General features: G+C 40.2%; 2 protein-coding genes across 3 annotated transcripts in view; both read right to left on the bottom strand.

Annotated features, from left to right (window-relative positions):
• Positions 1-1,557, bottom strand: LOC136251811 (succinate dehydrogenase [ubiquinone] cytochrome b small subunit A, mitochondrial-like). 2 transcript variants are annotated; one of them, XM_066044223.1, is made up of 4 exons: positions 1,399-1,557; positions 485-628; positions 284-434; positions 1-235 (listed from the first exon to the last, which is right to left on the bottom strand). In XM_066044223.1, the coding sequence occupies exons 1-4, from the start codon at positions 1,442-1,444 to the stop codon at positions 70-72; spliced, it is 507 nt and encodes a 168-aa protein (XP_065900295.1). In that variant the 5' UTR covers positions 1,445-1,557; the 3' UTR covers positions 1-69. The 2 variants fall into 2 exon arrangements, with proteins under 2 accessions (XP_065900295.1, XP_065900301.1); XM_066044229.1 differs by having other exon boundaries at positions 500-628.
• A 139-nt stretch (positions 1,558-1,696) lies between these two features.
• Positions 1,697-15,223, bottom strand: part of LOC136251804 (centrosomal protein of 120 kDa-like) — an 18,382-nt gene continuing 4,855 nt past the window's right edge. The window contains exons 2-15 of the mRNA XM_066044213.1: positions 14,564-14,748; positions 11,662-11,756; positions 11,519-11,616; positions 9,876-10,024; positions 8,398-8,604; positions 7,297-8,342; positions 7,040-7,176; positions 6,913-6,995; positions 6,683-6,865; positions 6,518-6,630; positions 2,363-2,546; positions 2,125-2,316; positions 2,033-2,076; positions 1,697-1,988 (exon numbers count right to left, since the gene is read on the bottom strand). Coding sequence (XP_065900285.1) covers positions 1,769-1,988; positions 2,033-2,076; positions 2,125-2,316; positions 2,363-2,546; positions 6,518-6,630; positions 6,683-6,865; positions 6,913-6,995; positions 7,040-7,176; positions 7,297-8,342; positions 8,398-8,604; positions 9,876-10,024; positions 11,519-11,616; positions 11,662-11,756; positions 14,564-14,748 — 2,936 coding nt within the window. The 3' untranslated portion in view covers positions 1,697-1,768. The remainder of the gene's footprint in view (positions 1,989-2,032; positions 2,077-2,124; positions 2,317-2,362; positions 2,547-6,517; positions 6,631-6,682; positions 6,866-6,912; positions 6,996-7,039; positions 7,177-7,296; positions 8,343-8,397; positions 8,605-9,875; positions 10,025-11,518; positions 11,617-11,661; positions 11,757-14,563; positions 14,749-15,223) is intronic.

Below are 15,223 nucleotides of genomic sequence, written 5' to 3'. Positions count from 1 at the left end.
TAATTGGTAACCATAGTAACAATAATTGACCACCAGAACAACATACACATGTACAGTTAGGATGTGCGTTCATAGTGACCACAGCTTAGCAACAGCTGCAGACACACCCACATCATTATAGTTCAAGTAGATTAGCCCCAGGAAAGTTCCCATGGAGACAGCTAATAGTAGAGCATTACAGAACTTGTTCATGGCATTACCATGAACATAATCCATGATGGCTTGTTGTATGCCCCTAGTAACAAGGTATAATTGTCATGGCACACTCTTAATTGATGCTCACCAGTGACCATGTAGTGGTAACACAACTGCTAGACTGTAATCTACAATTGGATTGGACGGAGCTAATATTGCCGCTGGCAACAGAACAAGGAATGACGCACTAACGTAACGTTCCATACTCCAGTGACGACTGTCGCTATGACTACCACTAGCTAGGGGGACTTGTCACACACTATGTAGCAATATGTGCTACATTCCTCACCATAGAAACGGTGACCATAGTGACGGTGATCATATGGATGCCATAGTGACACACGACAGTCTCCAGTAGTCTGTGGTAACGATGACACAACACGTGATGGAATGGATGATAGAGCAGTTGGGGGCAGACGAACACTACACAACACTACAGAACACAACATATACACCACAATACAATGATGTCATTATTGTGTGCATAGTATACCTGAACTGTAATTACAATGTGATGTCACACATGTGGTAGTACTATAGTCTTCATGTCTGGACTATTGACCTTGTCGCAAATTTCCATTGTGTCCAGAGCCCACCCAAATGCAAAAAGGAAAACACCATTCTGGGAATGAGACTACCACTACCTAGTTATAGGGGACAAATTTGGTGACGAATCTCCACTGTATCACAATTTGCAACTGCAATTGAAGCAAACGTTTGATGACCAAGGCTATGATGAGCAACAAACTGTTTTCTCAGCATGGTCAAAGTTGTTATAGTAATTTAGTGAACAATATGGATCAATGGGACAAGATACTGGTATTTGTGGCTCAGAATCAACTGTCAGGTACAGGAATGATGGCCCTAGAGGTGAGGCATATCATAATCCCAGGTACCTGGGGTTTATAAATCTATGGGTATATATACTGGCTGATGATATCCAGTCCTCAATAGGTCATTCAACTTACTCATTGGACCAATTGTACACCTTCACGTGTGGAGGAAGGTACGGTTCCCTCCCTTACGGATCAGACAAGAAAGGTTGTTTTGCTGTATGCTGTTATCAGGGCTCCACTGGAAAAGGTGAATGGACTCCCTGCTTAAATGTTACAATATTATTGCACACTCAAGTTTGTATTCATATTAGGGATAAACCAAGTTAATACACGGATCTTCATACCAACCCTACACCTCTTCACTTACCCGGTATAGCCAGCCTGGAACCTCGACACGCAGCTAACAACGCCATCCGTATATTCTAACTGTTTCACGCACAGTTTAACTCGTGAGCACGGGCCGGGTAAATTGGTTCAACCATAGATAATAGACACCCCATACCTATGGTGTCTATTATCTATGGTTCAGCTCACGCTATATTTGTGGTGCTACTACCCACCACACCACCAAGTAGTAGGTGAAAAGGACACTTGTCATTGTACTTTCAACCATAGACACTATGTTTAAACTAACGTCTGAGCGAGGTCCCTATGGACCAATACAATTTACGTCAGGACAACCTCAGCAGTGTCCATAGAGTTCCATTATTTTCCCATACAATATTATAATATATTGACTATGTTACAGGGTGGTTGTGTTTAACAGCCATAGCTGTACGGATCTGGTGATCCAGTCTAGTAATGGTAGCATCATCACTAGAGTATAATCCAGTTTGTAATAAGATGTCTCTTTCTTCTATCCACCTTGCTATATCATCTCCTGTAGTTGTTTGGGTGATTAATGGTCGTTGCCCTGGTGATGATGATGTTGCCTTGGTAACCACGTTCTGTTGTAGTCTGTAATTGAGTAACATTACCATGACAACCACAGACACACCCACCTCTCAGTTTCACTCTTTAACTGTTCCACATCATCACGTAGTAGCTAGGAGTGTGTGGTTATAGTGGGTGCGGTAAACAACATCATCATTACCTGCTGGTGGGAGTGACTCAATAGTTGTTGTCTCATGTGATCCAACTCTTGTTCCTGTTGACGTAATCTCTGCCTTGAGGCTGATGCCTCCTGTTGCCGCATGTGAGCTAGTTCCCTGAGGGCATGACTCCACTGCTCCTTATAATGGTGTCGTGACTTATTAGCTGATGATAACTTGTGTTCTAATTGGGACTGTAACCCCATGTGATGTCAAGTTATGTAATCATGACACACCCACCTTCTCCAATAGCAACGTGTTTACTTGTGCTTGTAATTTGGCATCACCACCCCCCACCGTCATGATACCAGTCGTTTGAAGGTGTGTCTGTAGCTCTGCTGTCCTATTGGCTAGAAGTCGCTCAGCATCTGATAACTGATTGGTCAGTTTAGTAACTTGAGATTGTAACTCTTGTGAGTGTAGCCTGAGGGCAGATAACTTGTCATGACAATGGAACAATATCACTCCCAAAATATAATGTTAAACTACAGCAAGAAATACTCTCAAAGATGAATATATATATACCTTGCTGTACATACAATGGAAAAGTGCTGTCTCTAGCCTAACAGTGATACTAATAGCCTTAGGATAGTAATAATTACTATGGGATATTTAGCAGTGGTCACAAAATGCCACCAGAAACTCAGGACATGAATACAGTCTAGTTAGGGGCTATAAGAGGTCTAGATCTTGGGGTGATGTTCCCAATCAGAAGACAATCTATATAGGAGCAAGGAAGAGGTGGATGTATTATAGTTAAGTGATCAATGTCATGCCCTACCCTGGGGGAATATAGGGGATTTAACAAAGTCTAGTGTCAAATTCCCCCACTACTAGGGCTAAGAAGTTTGTCAAAACCCCGCCAACTCCTCACCTCAAAAGAGGTTGATTTACCTATTAAATAATTTTTGGTCCAGTAAACTGCCACTGTCAAAAGCCCCAGGGGTGGGGCAAGATGTAGATGTCAAATCTCCAGTAAGTGTATGGAGATCACCGGGGGAGGGGGGGATGCATAACAATGAAATACAATTAAACGGTCTCCTAGACAGCAAAGAAGTAAGTTTGGGAAAAAAGTAGCTGGGTTTTGCATGACATTTGTAAAATTAATGCTGTGATTGTCTTACAACCAGCAGAACAGCAGAAATATGGCTGGTAATATATATCTAACTAGATCTACACTACACATTAATATACTAGTAAACAAATACCTCAATGGCAAATTCCAAATAACAAGTAAATATCAAAATATTATTTTGTTGCAGCCCAGGGCTGGAGGAGGGAAAATTGAGTTGGTCAGGCCATTGACTATAATGTTGAAATTGTTACTATATACATGCCAATGAGAGAGGAGTTGCTGCACAGTGTGCACAGCAAACTCTGCAAAGTGCAAAGCATGAGCATTCTAGGGGGGTCTGGGGGCATGCCCCCACAGGAAATTTTTGAAAATTAGACACTCAAATATGCAATTTTAGTGATATTTCACTGCTAGCTAGCTATTATAAATATGCTCAAGCCTATCTGTTGGTCTTCAGACTCTCTATACTATGTATAATTGTAGACCTGACATACAGGGGACACAGCATGAAATTTGCTCAGTGTATGGTTCATTTAGTTATAGCAATTAGAAGTTCTGGTCCTTCTAAAACTTGCATTATTGTGAAGGAAGGAATGCATGATGCAGCAGCTTCTGCTTTTGAGGGGACTGGCATCTCTATAACATCAGATGGAAAGCGTCATCTCGGTGCTGCTTTAGGCTCTCCTTCCTTTGTCGCCTCCTTTGTAGAGAAACAAGTAACATCTTGGATCAAAGAGTTGCAGCAGCTGTCAGACATCTCTGTTACCCATCCTCAAGCTGCATTTGCTGCATTTACACATGGATTTATAGGCAAATGGAATTTTCTAATGAGATGCACTCCTAATATTCAACCTTTTTAAACTCCTCTAGAAGAAACCATTCGTTGTAGATTTTTACCCAACTTGACTGGTCAGCCATCGTTTAGTGATATTGAACGAAACCTGTTTGCTCTGCCAACCAGACTGGGAGGTCTGGGGGTTGTCGATCCTGTCAATTACTCATTATTTCAGTATGCTGCTTCCGTTAGGGTTACCACTCCTCTAGTTCACCTTATTATACAGCAGTCTCATGCTTACTCAGTTGAGGTGTTGTCTTCACAGATTGAGGCAAGGAGAACAATTTTGGATACGCATCACCAGTCTATCATCAACTCCTGTGATGCCCTGCTACCTGTGCTATCACCATCATTACATAGATCGATCATGTTATCTTCTGAAAAGGGCTCCTCTAGCTGGGTGGCTGCTCTACCTTTATCTGACCATGGTTTTTGTTTACACAAAGGTGCTTTTCGTGACACCTTGTGTCTTCGATATGGCTGGCGACCACCACTGTTGCCTTCCAATTGTGTGTGTGGCAAGCTATTCTCTGTTGAGCATGCCCTTTGTTGTCCCTGTGGTGGTCTCCCTATAGTTCGTCATAACGAGCTTTGAGACATTACTGCTGGATTATTAACTGAGCTGTGTCATAGTGTTGAAGTTGAACCATCCTTACAGCCACTCTCAGGAGAATCTTTTCAGTATAGATCAGCTAATGTTGAGGATGGGGCCCGTCTTGATGTTGTGGCCAATGGTTTTTGGGAACGCGGTCAGAAGGCATACTTTGATGTAAAGGTGTTTAATCCTTTTGCTCCCACACACTGTTCAGTGTCTTTACCCCAGTGTTACAGGCGTGCGGAGCTAGAGAAGAAGAGGAAATATGAAGAAAGGATCCGTGAGGTGGAGCATGGGATATTCTCTCCCTTAGTGTTTTCATGTACTGGAGGCATGGGATCCCTGGCCACAGTAGTGTACAAGAGAATAGCCACTCTGCTGTCAGAAAAAAATGGACAGTCTTACAGCATGACCCTGCACTGGTTAAGATGTAAACTGAGTTTTTCACTACTTCGTGCAGCCATCACTTGTTTGAGAGGTTCTAGATCTTCCTACCATCGCTTTAGCTTTAAAGAGTCTGCAGCTATTGACCTTGTTTGTGCAGAGGGTAGGATTAGCTCATTAGACTGACTTTATCTTTTGTTAAGTAATAGTTATAACTTCTCAATGTGAATTTTACCCATGTGGACAAGTTTGATAATTATTCCGTAATAGAAGTTCTGGGGGTGCAACCCCCAGGAACTTTTTTCAATTTAAAGGTTTGAAAACGCCTTAAAATTTAAAGTTGATACTAAATTTTTGAAGTAAAACTAGCTAGCAACTTGCAACTTTTCCCTTGACTTTACAAGGAACCCATGCAGCATGGCCCCCTTTAGCTAGGATATAATTAATCGACTAGGCAGTTAGCTGTATAGCTATACAGTGAATTCACACAGCTAGTCAGCTACAATAAAAAGCTACGCTGCACAGCTACACAGTATACTACTATACTGATTTGTAGGAAGTGAACGGATCATCACGTAAATAATATACTGGTGGATAGTCACGAGACCAATCAGTATTTGAAAATGGCGCGATATGGGTGAGACTGAGAGTTTGCTCAGTATCTCAACAGGACAAGTGGGTAGTTGAAAAGGAGTGTTTTGTACTCAACATCTCATCCAGATGGCCGCCATGTAATGTATGGGTGTACAGCTTCTTGCTGCGGAATGAGTCACCTGGTTTGTCACTGCCAGCCCTTCACCCAGTAAAAGAAGCCAAGAGAGACAAGCCAAGGAATACTAATGATTAAGCTTATTTTATGAAGATTGAATTGTGATATAAGTGTGCTGGTTTAGAATGAAAGAAGGCACCTGCCTTACATGTAATAAATGCCAACTGTCAGCACACGTGATACTGTACGTAGAACCCACAATCATTTCCATACAAAACGATACGAATGCTATGCTGTACTGTAAGGTAATTGGAGGTACTATACGTGTAGTTCTGTGCTTTAGTTAGGCTGAGAAACTAAGTAACTACTCGTGTCATGCATTTTCAATAACAACTGTAAAATGTACGTAGCTACATGTGATATGACCGTCCAAAGATTACATGGGAGTAATATGTCAGCTAGTTGGTTCAGCTCCAGACTATTGGTCCGGCTCAGGCCTGACCAACTAGACCGTCTCCTCCGGCCTTGCAGCCCCTGTATTATAGTACCATGATGACTGCTGTAACAGTATAGGGGACCATGTTGGATGTACCCAATGGCTTATATACACAACTAGGGTTATCCCAGGCTCTATTACTACATGTTGTGATATGGAGAACAGCCTGTTAGTTAGTACATAAGAAACCATCATGTACAATCCGAGCCATGCAAGTGTGTTTTATTACTATACATTACATTCCAATTCCATCTTTATAATCCATTCCAATACCAATTCCTCCCCCTATTTTTTTACTTACTGTTCCATTCTCATTTTATGCTCATACTCCTGCTCCAATTTATTAGAAACATCTTCAAGTTGTGATGTCAAATTACGTCGCTCTTCTTGAAGAGACTTCTCTAATTTCTGTAACTATGGTTAACGGTATATAACCAATGAACATACATAATCTGGACACACCCACTTCTTGTTGCCATGCCTCCAGGTGTTGTCGTTGCTGGATCACATGATCCAGTGATTGTTGTAACTGTTCTTGTAACTTGTGGTAGGAAGCAACCTTTGTCTGGATCACATGATCCCTTTGTTTCTCTCTCTGTCTCCACTCCTCGGCTAGTAGTCTCATGTGATCTGCCTCTCGTTGCTGTAACTATGGTAACAATGGTGTCATTACCAGATCATGGGATCTAGTACAACCTGTTTGATGAATAGATCTTCCTGTTCAGCACGCCACACCTCCAGTTCCATGGCAACACGATACTCTGGATCATCTCTTAACACTAATGATGTAACCATGACTACTAGGATAAACATAGCTACTGACCTGGCTGTGGTACTGTAGGATTGTGTGATTTGATTATGGGATCGTGTGATGCTACAAGAGGATCATGTGACTGGATATGGCCATGATCCTCTAGTGAGATCACAATGTGCAGTTCACCAATCAGCTTGTTGTCATGACTACAAGTAAACAACGCAAGATTATATCATTACAGGGACAGGGTTCCTGGTAAAGTAACTACTTGGCCTGTGAGGCTAGCTACTGGCTTGAGGAGGATGACATACAACACACACACTTACGATGATGTTACTCCACTTCTCATGTCAACACACTGACGACTAACACTACCCTCAGCACCAACCATTTCTATTGGCTGATTCAAAACTGATGACATCATCACTTCAGCCCCTCCCATCACAGCTGCATTCTGCACCAGCTCCACTATCAAAGGGACGTTACTCAACTGTGTCAATAATACCTCTCTGGTGGTGCCAAAATCAAATGCACACAATGAACGCTCAAATGGACACTCCACAAAGGGGGTGGCATTAATTGGAGGTAACAATACAGGTTGTGGTGTGCCAAAGAACTGGTACCAATAGCGACCACTGATCATACTGTTGTTAACATGATCCAATAGTAACCGTAGCGACCGTATATCAATAGCAACACAATAATGATGAGCATCCTGATTGGTTGAATCAAATGATGGAATATGATTGGTTGTAATAGATGATAGGATTTGATTTGCTGTAACTGGGATTTGATTGGCAGTAATTGCTGATGATGAATTTTGATTGGTTGTAATTGATGGAATTTGATTGGTTGTAACTGATGGTGGGATTTGATTGGTTAAAAAAATTGATGTACTAGAAATAGGAGCTCCAGATGACACTTGAATTTGATTGGATGAAGTTGGGGGCGGAGTTGTAAGGTGGTCACTAGACTCATCCAATGATTGGTTTCCAGTTTCCATGGTAACTTGGCTGAACTGTTCCACTAGACTACGTCTAGCATACTGCACACTGTTGTCATGACTACCAATACTGTTGCTATGACCAGTACCTACACTACTACTACTACTAGAAGTGTCATGTTTATCGAGTGCTGTTGCCAATGGTGACATTAAAGGTGATTGTTCTTGATTTTGATTGGCTACAATCACTTGGTTACTAAAATCTGTGTCCAAGACTAGTGTTACTGCAACAACTGGACATGTTTCCATAGCAACATATTTCTGCTGGGTCTCCAGTGGGTACTCAGCTGTTACTGTGGTAACAGTTGACAAGGGGTTGACAGGTATCTTAGCAACAGCCAATAAGATTTTACCAGCATACAAATGCACCTATCAACAAATTATTCTAATAAAAGCACATCAAAAGATTTACTAGCTGTTTTACTTTCAGATCAGCTAATCCAGCTATGAAGGTGTTCAGAGTTGGTCGGTCACTCTTTATTCTAATTGATGCTCTCTCTGGGCGGAAACTTGGACAAGCCAAACTGTAGAATGCTCCATTAGTGATGTCATTGCCTAGTAATGAGTAGTAGAAATAATATGCTGGTTGTTTGTCTTCTGATATCAAATCACTGTGGTAACCATCAGATAACTGTAGAAAAACGCAGTCACAAAATGACAAGTCAGACACACAGACAGACAAACACATAGGTGAAATGGACACTTAAAACATATGGATACACACGGACACACGCAAACACACACACACACAGAGGATACAATTGCACTTATTGGGATTAGAAAAGGAAGTGGATATCACATGTTTCACTATTTGAGTCTGATCCATGTTTTTGGCTGAGATGGTTACAAAACAAAGTTTACTGTTGTTTTACCGGAAACAGTTAAACTTGTATAATATTGAAGCTAATCTTCTACTGATACAGAAAAATACCTACCAATTCGATACCAATACCCAGCTGTGAATTTTACCAATATACTTGTTAATGGCTATATTGTATTATACTAGTTGCATTAATACACACCTCAACATGACTGCTCTATTAGAATAATTGCTATGCAGTGACTGTTCTATTAGAGTATTTCTAGAAAACATAACAAGTTGCAGTTACTCAATGTTTAGCAAACTGCACCTTCAATTTATGCTAGAATAACACTATTTCAAACCTGTTATATCCCGAGTTTTCCTAGTATAATGTTCATGATGATGGTTGGTGTGATTGGCTATTATTCAGTATCGGAATACCTAAATAACTGATACCGATCAATACCAAAATGGCAAATATTGGCTCCAATTTGATACCGATTTGATTAGTACTAGTAATAGCATGGGTAGCAGTGAAATTTGGGATAAATATCACGAGTGTTGTATTGGAAATGGGGATAAATTTCACGAGGCGAAGCCGAGTGAAATTTACCATTTCCAATACAACAAGAGTGGTATTTATCCCAAATTTCACTGCTACCCATGCTATTCCCAGTTAATACCATACTCGCTGCATATGCACATGCTGTCCATTAGCTTTGCTATGTACGCAATTTGTCACTATGTACTAAACACGCGTCGACACTAATTGGCGCTACATTGTTAACATAAATTCTAGCCAATGAAATTGCAATTACAACTTTTTCACTGCTGTCAGTGAAATACAGGATAAATTTCACTGCTACTATTGAGACTTTTGTACGGGCAGTGAAACAGGTATGGTATTATTGGTGGAACACTATTTAAAATGTTGTAGTGAAGTAGTTTAAGTCAAACTGTATCAATGCAGTGAGGCAAAACAAGAATATAATAATCAAAGGTTGTGGAGGGATTTTGTACACTAATAATGACATACACAACTTCCATTCCAAAAGTGTCTAAGGGTCCACATTTGCAGACACACAAACGGACAGACATACCTGAGATAATCTACTAGCTGACGTGATTGTTACTGATAACACATAAACTGATGTATCCATGGTAACATGCCCTAAGGTGTAATATCCTTGTTCTTCATCAAGTTCTAGGGTCATCGTTGTTGCCCCTGGCAACTCTTTTCCAGCAGTCACTGAGTAAAATAGTTAGAATACATCAAAAACCATTAGTGTAGCAAGCAAATATTATTATATAGTCAAAAGGGCTATATCATGTATTCTGACCTATGGCTTCTGTCAAAGTGAAAAACATTTCCAATGACAAGCATTGATGATTTTATGGAAATACAATAGAATCGGGTCAAGTGATGTGTTTAGGGCAAGTCAAATATCAAAATGGTCAAAGATATTTTTAGGACAAGTCAAGGATCAAAGCTTCCTAAGGGTGATGACAATAGTTCAGGGATTAAGATTGGTGATAATAATAGTTTATATTCCGGACAACACAAACATCATGGGTGTTGATGAGTGTCACTCAAGCAGCCACTCTTCATCTTGCAAATTTTCAAAACACTTAGAATGAGCTGAAAAGATATACAGTAGGGATATAACACTTTTTTATTGTTTTACTGTAATTTAATATCGTGCACTACTCCAACTTGTTTTAGTACTTTTTATCGATGTGCTATGGTCCCTACTCTAGTTGAAAATTCCAAATTTTTCTGTGTACTTGTTTGTTAACTTTTTTGCCAAATAGAATGGTGAACCCACGCATTCTGCATTATAAGAAAGAAATGGCTCTATGACTCCATCTATATCAATTATCGTCTGAAAAGTGAAGTATCCACTACGCTTCGTTGTCGGCTATGTTCAACCCGTTACACAGCAGTACGAATCAAGAACTGTTTGAAAAGCACCTCTGCAATCAAAGCAGCCACTATGAAAAGCATGGACAATTTCCATTACGAAGGGAAGCCATCACGCACTACTGCCAAATCGACACCTTTTACTGTCAGCGAAGATGAATGGGACACAAAGGAGGACACTGGTAAGTCCATGAAGAATGCATTGTACGTACCGCGCGGTATGCCAAAAGGCACCTCTTGCGCCGAAGTGATGTCGAACAGTGAAAAAATCAAGCCCATAGCCTTAGCCGTTATTTAGTTACGCTTGTCTGAAAGCATCAATCAGTCAGTCAGTTACTTACTTACTCAGTAGAAAATTCCGTTAAACAAAAAAAATTCTGTAGCAACTTGTTGAAAGTGTTTCGGGAAGACTTCTTTGGGCTTAGTTTTACCTAACCAATACTGCCTTATCGTCGTCCGGAAAAATTGAGGCTGGTTTTTGGGTGATATTAATTTGTGGGCCATGCTTACTCCTTTGTGGTCCCTACTATACAGTACTGTATGATTTTCTTGGGATGGTACTGAGTTGTAAATGCTTGTTGTTGTACAAGTGAAAACTTATCCCTCAGAAATGTCTACTAGAAATGTCTACCAAACATGTCTACCAGACATTGGTCCAACTACATGAGTACTTATACTTAGAAATCAGTACCAGTGTACACCTCTGAAATCAGGACACCTTGATAATCAGGACACTTGTCTATGGTATTAGTGTACACATATTTAGACCCCTGACTCACAAATATGGACATGGTGGTTTCCATAGTAACAAATATCACTGACCTACTGTATCCTGACTGTTCACATGATCCTGTTCAGTTGTCATGGTAACATAGAGTTGTGGTCGTTGCTGTGGATACTGACAGTTCAACAGTCCATACCTGCAGGTTCATGTGATGTCACATGATCAGATCACATGACCTCACCATTGGCTGTGTCCCTTGGGTGTGGCCATTCGCAGGTCTAGCATGATATAACCAATAGAAGTTCTGTCACCATGACTACCACTAACAGCATAGAGCTACATAACAAGAGAAATCGTTATCAGGTTATCCATACACAAGCCTATAATATGACTATAATAGACTTGTGGTAGACTTGAAGTATGTTCACTAGCAACAATAAAACACAACTCTGTATGCATAAGCAATTTGGTGTTATAAGAATTACAGTGGAACCTCAGTTATCCGAACCCCTTGGGACCAGGGGTGGTCCCCTAAGTCTGAAAAGTCTATATCTCTGAAACTATGTATAAATCACCTTAAACCCCAGTGCGTGGGAGTATCAAAGCGCCGCGCTGGGTTATAACTACCATACAGTTAGACAGAGCGGCGCTGCTACTGTACGATATATTAGTTATCACCCAGTGATAACTAACTTATCACCCTGTTGTGGAGCCACTCAGTCTCTTTCGTAACATCATAATAACCGCGAATGGCATTGTTTACCGATGGAACAAAGCCAAATAAGGAAATATTGATACAAAACACACCAATACAGCACTTAAAACTAGCTAAATCTTACAAGAAAACTGTTAATCCTTTACACAATAACACTACAAGTTACCAATACGATAGTTTAACAAATGTCAAGAATAGTACGTGACGATTTTCGCTCCAGCAATCACTCCCAACGGTCACTATGGTGGAGAACTAACTTCCTCTAGCTTCATCGTTCTATCTTGGACTATGGCAGCCACTTGTTGGTCTTTATTTTTCTCTTGCACACCACGCGACAACACTATACCAATTTCTGACGAAGGCGAATCGTACCTGGAACCGCTACTTCATAACACCGCCCTTCGCTACAGTTTGTAGGCAGTATGTAAGGTCTCTCTTGCGGCTACGAAGTAGAATCTCCACACAATTCGGAAGAAATCTTGAGCACAGTGACAGGAACTCAAACCGGAACTTAATTTACTATCCGTAAACTCCTGCGCACTCCCGCGCACTGGGATATAAAACAGTTATATCCTGTATACTCGGATGATATCATTGTTATTACACTCGTCCTCGGCTCCGCCTCGGACTCGTGTAATAACAATGATATCACCCTCGTACCGGGATATAACTATAACATAAAGAACATTTTGAAAAATATCAGCACTATTAACTACCCTAATAGAACAGTCACTACTCTAATAGAGCAGTCATTTCCATAGTTTGGTTAACCAATAATCCAGATAAGGTCCAGGTTCCACTATATACCTCAGTGAATATACTATAACCAATATAAGGCCATGACCCTCTGATTCCCAATAAAGTATTAAGTAAATTGTTATTTGTACAGATCATGACTCTAACTACACTCAATACTCTACACATACTAGCTTTGTGTCTATTATAAATGTTCATAGACTTTTTGTTAAAAATAAAGTACAATGCAGATTGCGATTTCTACAGGTGAATTGATTGTGGGTTGTATCTATGTGATCACGAAGTGCAGGCAATTGGATTGTTGTGTCAGTGAGAACTTCAGTGAGTCAACTGGCACATGGTGTGCTGTAAATAGTGAACAAGAAGATTAACGGCACAGCACCAGTGTGAAGAGGTGATAATTGTGATATAAATTGTGGTGATACAATAGTGCTAATTATACTGTGATAAACACAACAAGGATCTGTACATGTAATCACAAATACTAAAATGTTACTGCTATTTTCTATGATGTAACACAACCTGTACTCCTGTTTACCATGTTATAATTAAAACACCGCCGTGCGTGTGTACGGAAAATACAGTACGAGGGTGTGTGTTGAGAGACTAACACAGCTCTCCGAGTGCTGTATTTTTTGTTCACACAAACATAGGTGGTGCTTTAAGTGTTACCGTATATCAATTAAATTTGGCGGTGAACTAAATTTGGTGAATTGGCGATTCGTCACTAAACCGCCAAATTTAAATTTTGTCAATATTATTTTCAAACATTGGGTTAAGCAGTTGTTGAAGTAAGTTTTTGACAAACCTTCGTGGATACTGCTGAAACTGGTAAATTAGTGTGGTTCCACTCATGCAAATGGGTGTGGCTTACTGACTAGACTAGAACTCGATTAGTGGGCGTGGCTCCATGTAAGCCTGCAGACAACAGCAGACATGAATTTGTGTGCAGCCATTGATAAATGGGCGAGTATGCCTACAGACAGCAAGTAATCTTGAAAGTAGGTGTAGCCATGAAAGAAATTGGAGCACAGATATTCGAGTACAGTAGGTGTCTATGGAAGCAGGACCAGAATATTCTTTAAAGCGAGTCAGTACAGCATCGTACTTACGCCATTCGCCAATTTTTCAGTGAGAGTATTTCACCAACAGCAATTTTATAGCAAATCACCAAATATTAGTTTCGCCAATACTTGTTGTCATACGGCGTATTGTACTTCCTGGTCATCTGGCTCAGAGCAATTTTCTCTAGTACTCAAATTGCTGTGATTTTCGGTGATCAGGATTACTTGCTGTCTGTAGGCATACTCGACTAACCCTAAAAGAATGAACTAATAGGATTAGTTTGGCTAGTTTTAGCAATTTACAATGTCACGCATGTGATCTATCGTACTGTCTTAGTGGCCGTGTTTACATAGCTCCGTGATCAGACGATCAGTAAGTGTTCATACAAACTATTTCTAGCCATAAAATGAAGTGGTAGGATTATTTTGGCTGGTTTTAGCAATATACAGTGTCATGCATGTGGAGTTGTTTTTGTAACATTCCTTAAATAAATTCTCCGCATAACTGTACTTGCCCAATTAGCTGCATAACTAATTATTGTGATATCAAAGTTGTATTGTGGCATAGGTGTCTAGGGTAAGGGAGGGTTGACCTTATATATACTTACCTGTAACTTGATGGGAGTTCGTTGTAATCTGTGTTGGTGAAGGGATTTCTTGTTTAATGACCAAGCTAGCTCCGTATTGACCAAAGGTTGGCTCACATGATCTACTGGGTCTGATTGTAAAACTTCACCTTGGAAACGTGTCTCTAAAATCAACTGGTAACCATGACGACTAGGGAAGTTACGTCCTACAGTAATGACATGGTGAGCATTAATTTAAGTCAACCTAAACACTGTCACAATATTGACAGCATTGTATGACAGGAAAAGAAAAAGTTAATGAACTCGAAGAACAGGTTAAATTCATTACTTTTAATCATGTCCTTAAGCACCTTTAAAAGTGAGTGATCCAGGTATGATGTATTGATTTTCATCAACACATCAACGCTGGAAGTGTAACTTTCCCTCTGTCAAAATTTCCTGTCGTACAGTAAGACAGTGTGTACACCTCATACAGTAATACCAAGAGTTAATAATAGTGGAGTACTATTATTAACTCTTGGTAATACAGTGTGGACACCTCATACAGTAGATTAGATTAGATTATCGATTTTTGTCAAAAGACAAGGGTCACACAAAAGGCAAAGCCTGCAAACGTGCTCCCCTTACAAAGACATACATACATACATACAGTTACAAAATAAAACATACAGCAAAAACATG

This window comes from Dysidea avara, chromosome 1 (genome assembly GCF_963678975.1).
Source record: "Dysidea avara chromosome 1, odDysAvar1.4, whole genome shotgun sequence".
Classification (NCBI taxonomy): domain Eukaryota; kingdom Metazoa; phylum Porifera; class Demospongiae; order Dictyoceratida; family Dysideidae; genus Dysidea; species Dysidea avara.
This window is presented reverse-complemented; position numbering and strand designations above follow the sequence as displayed.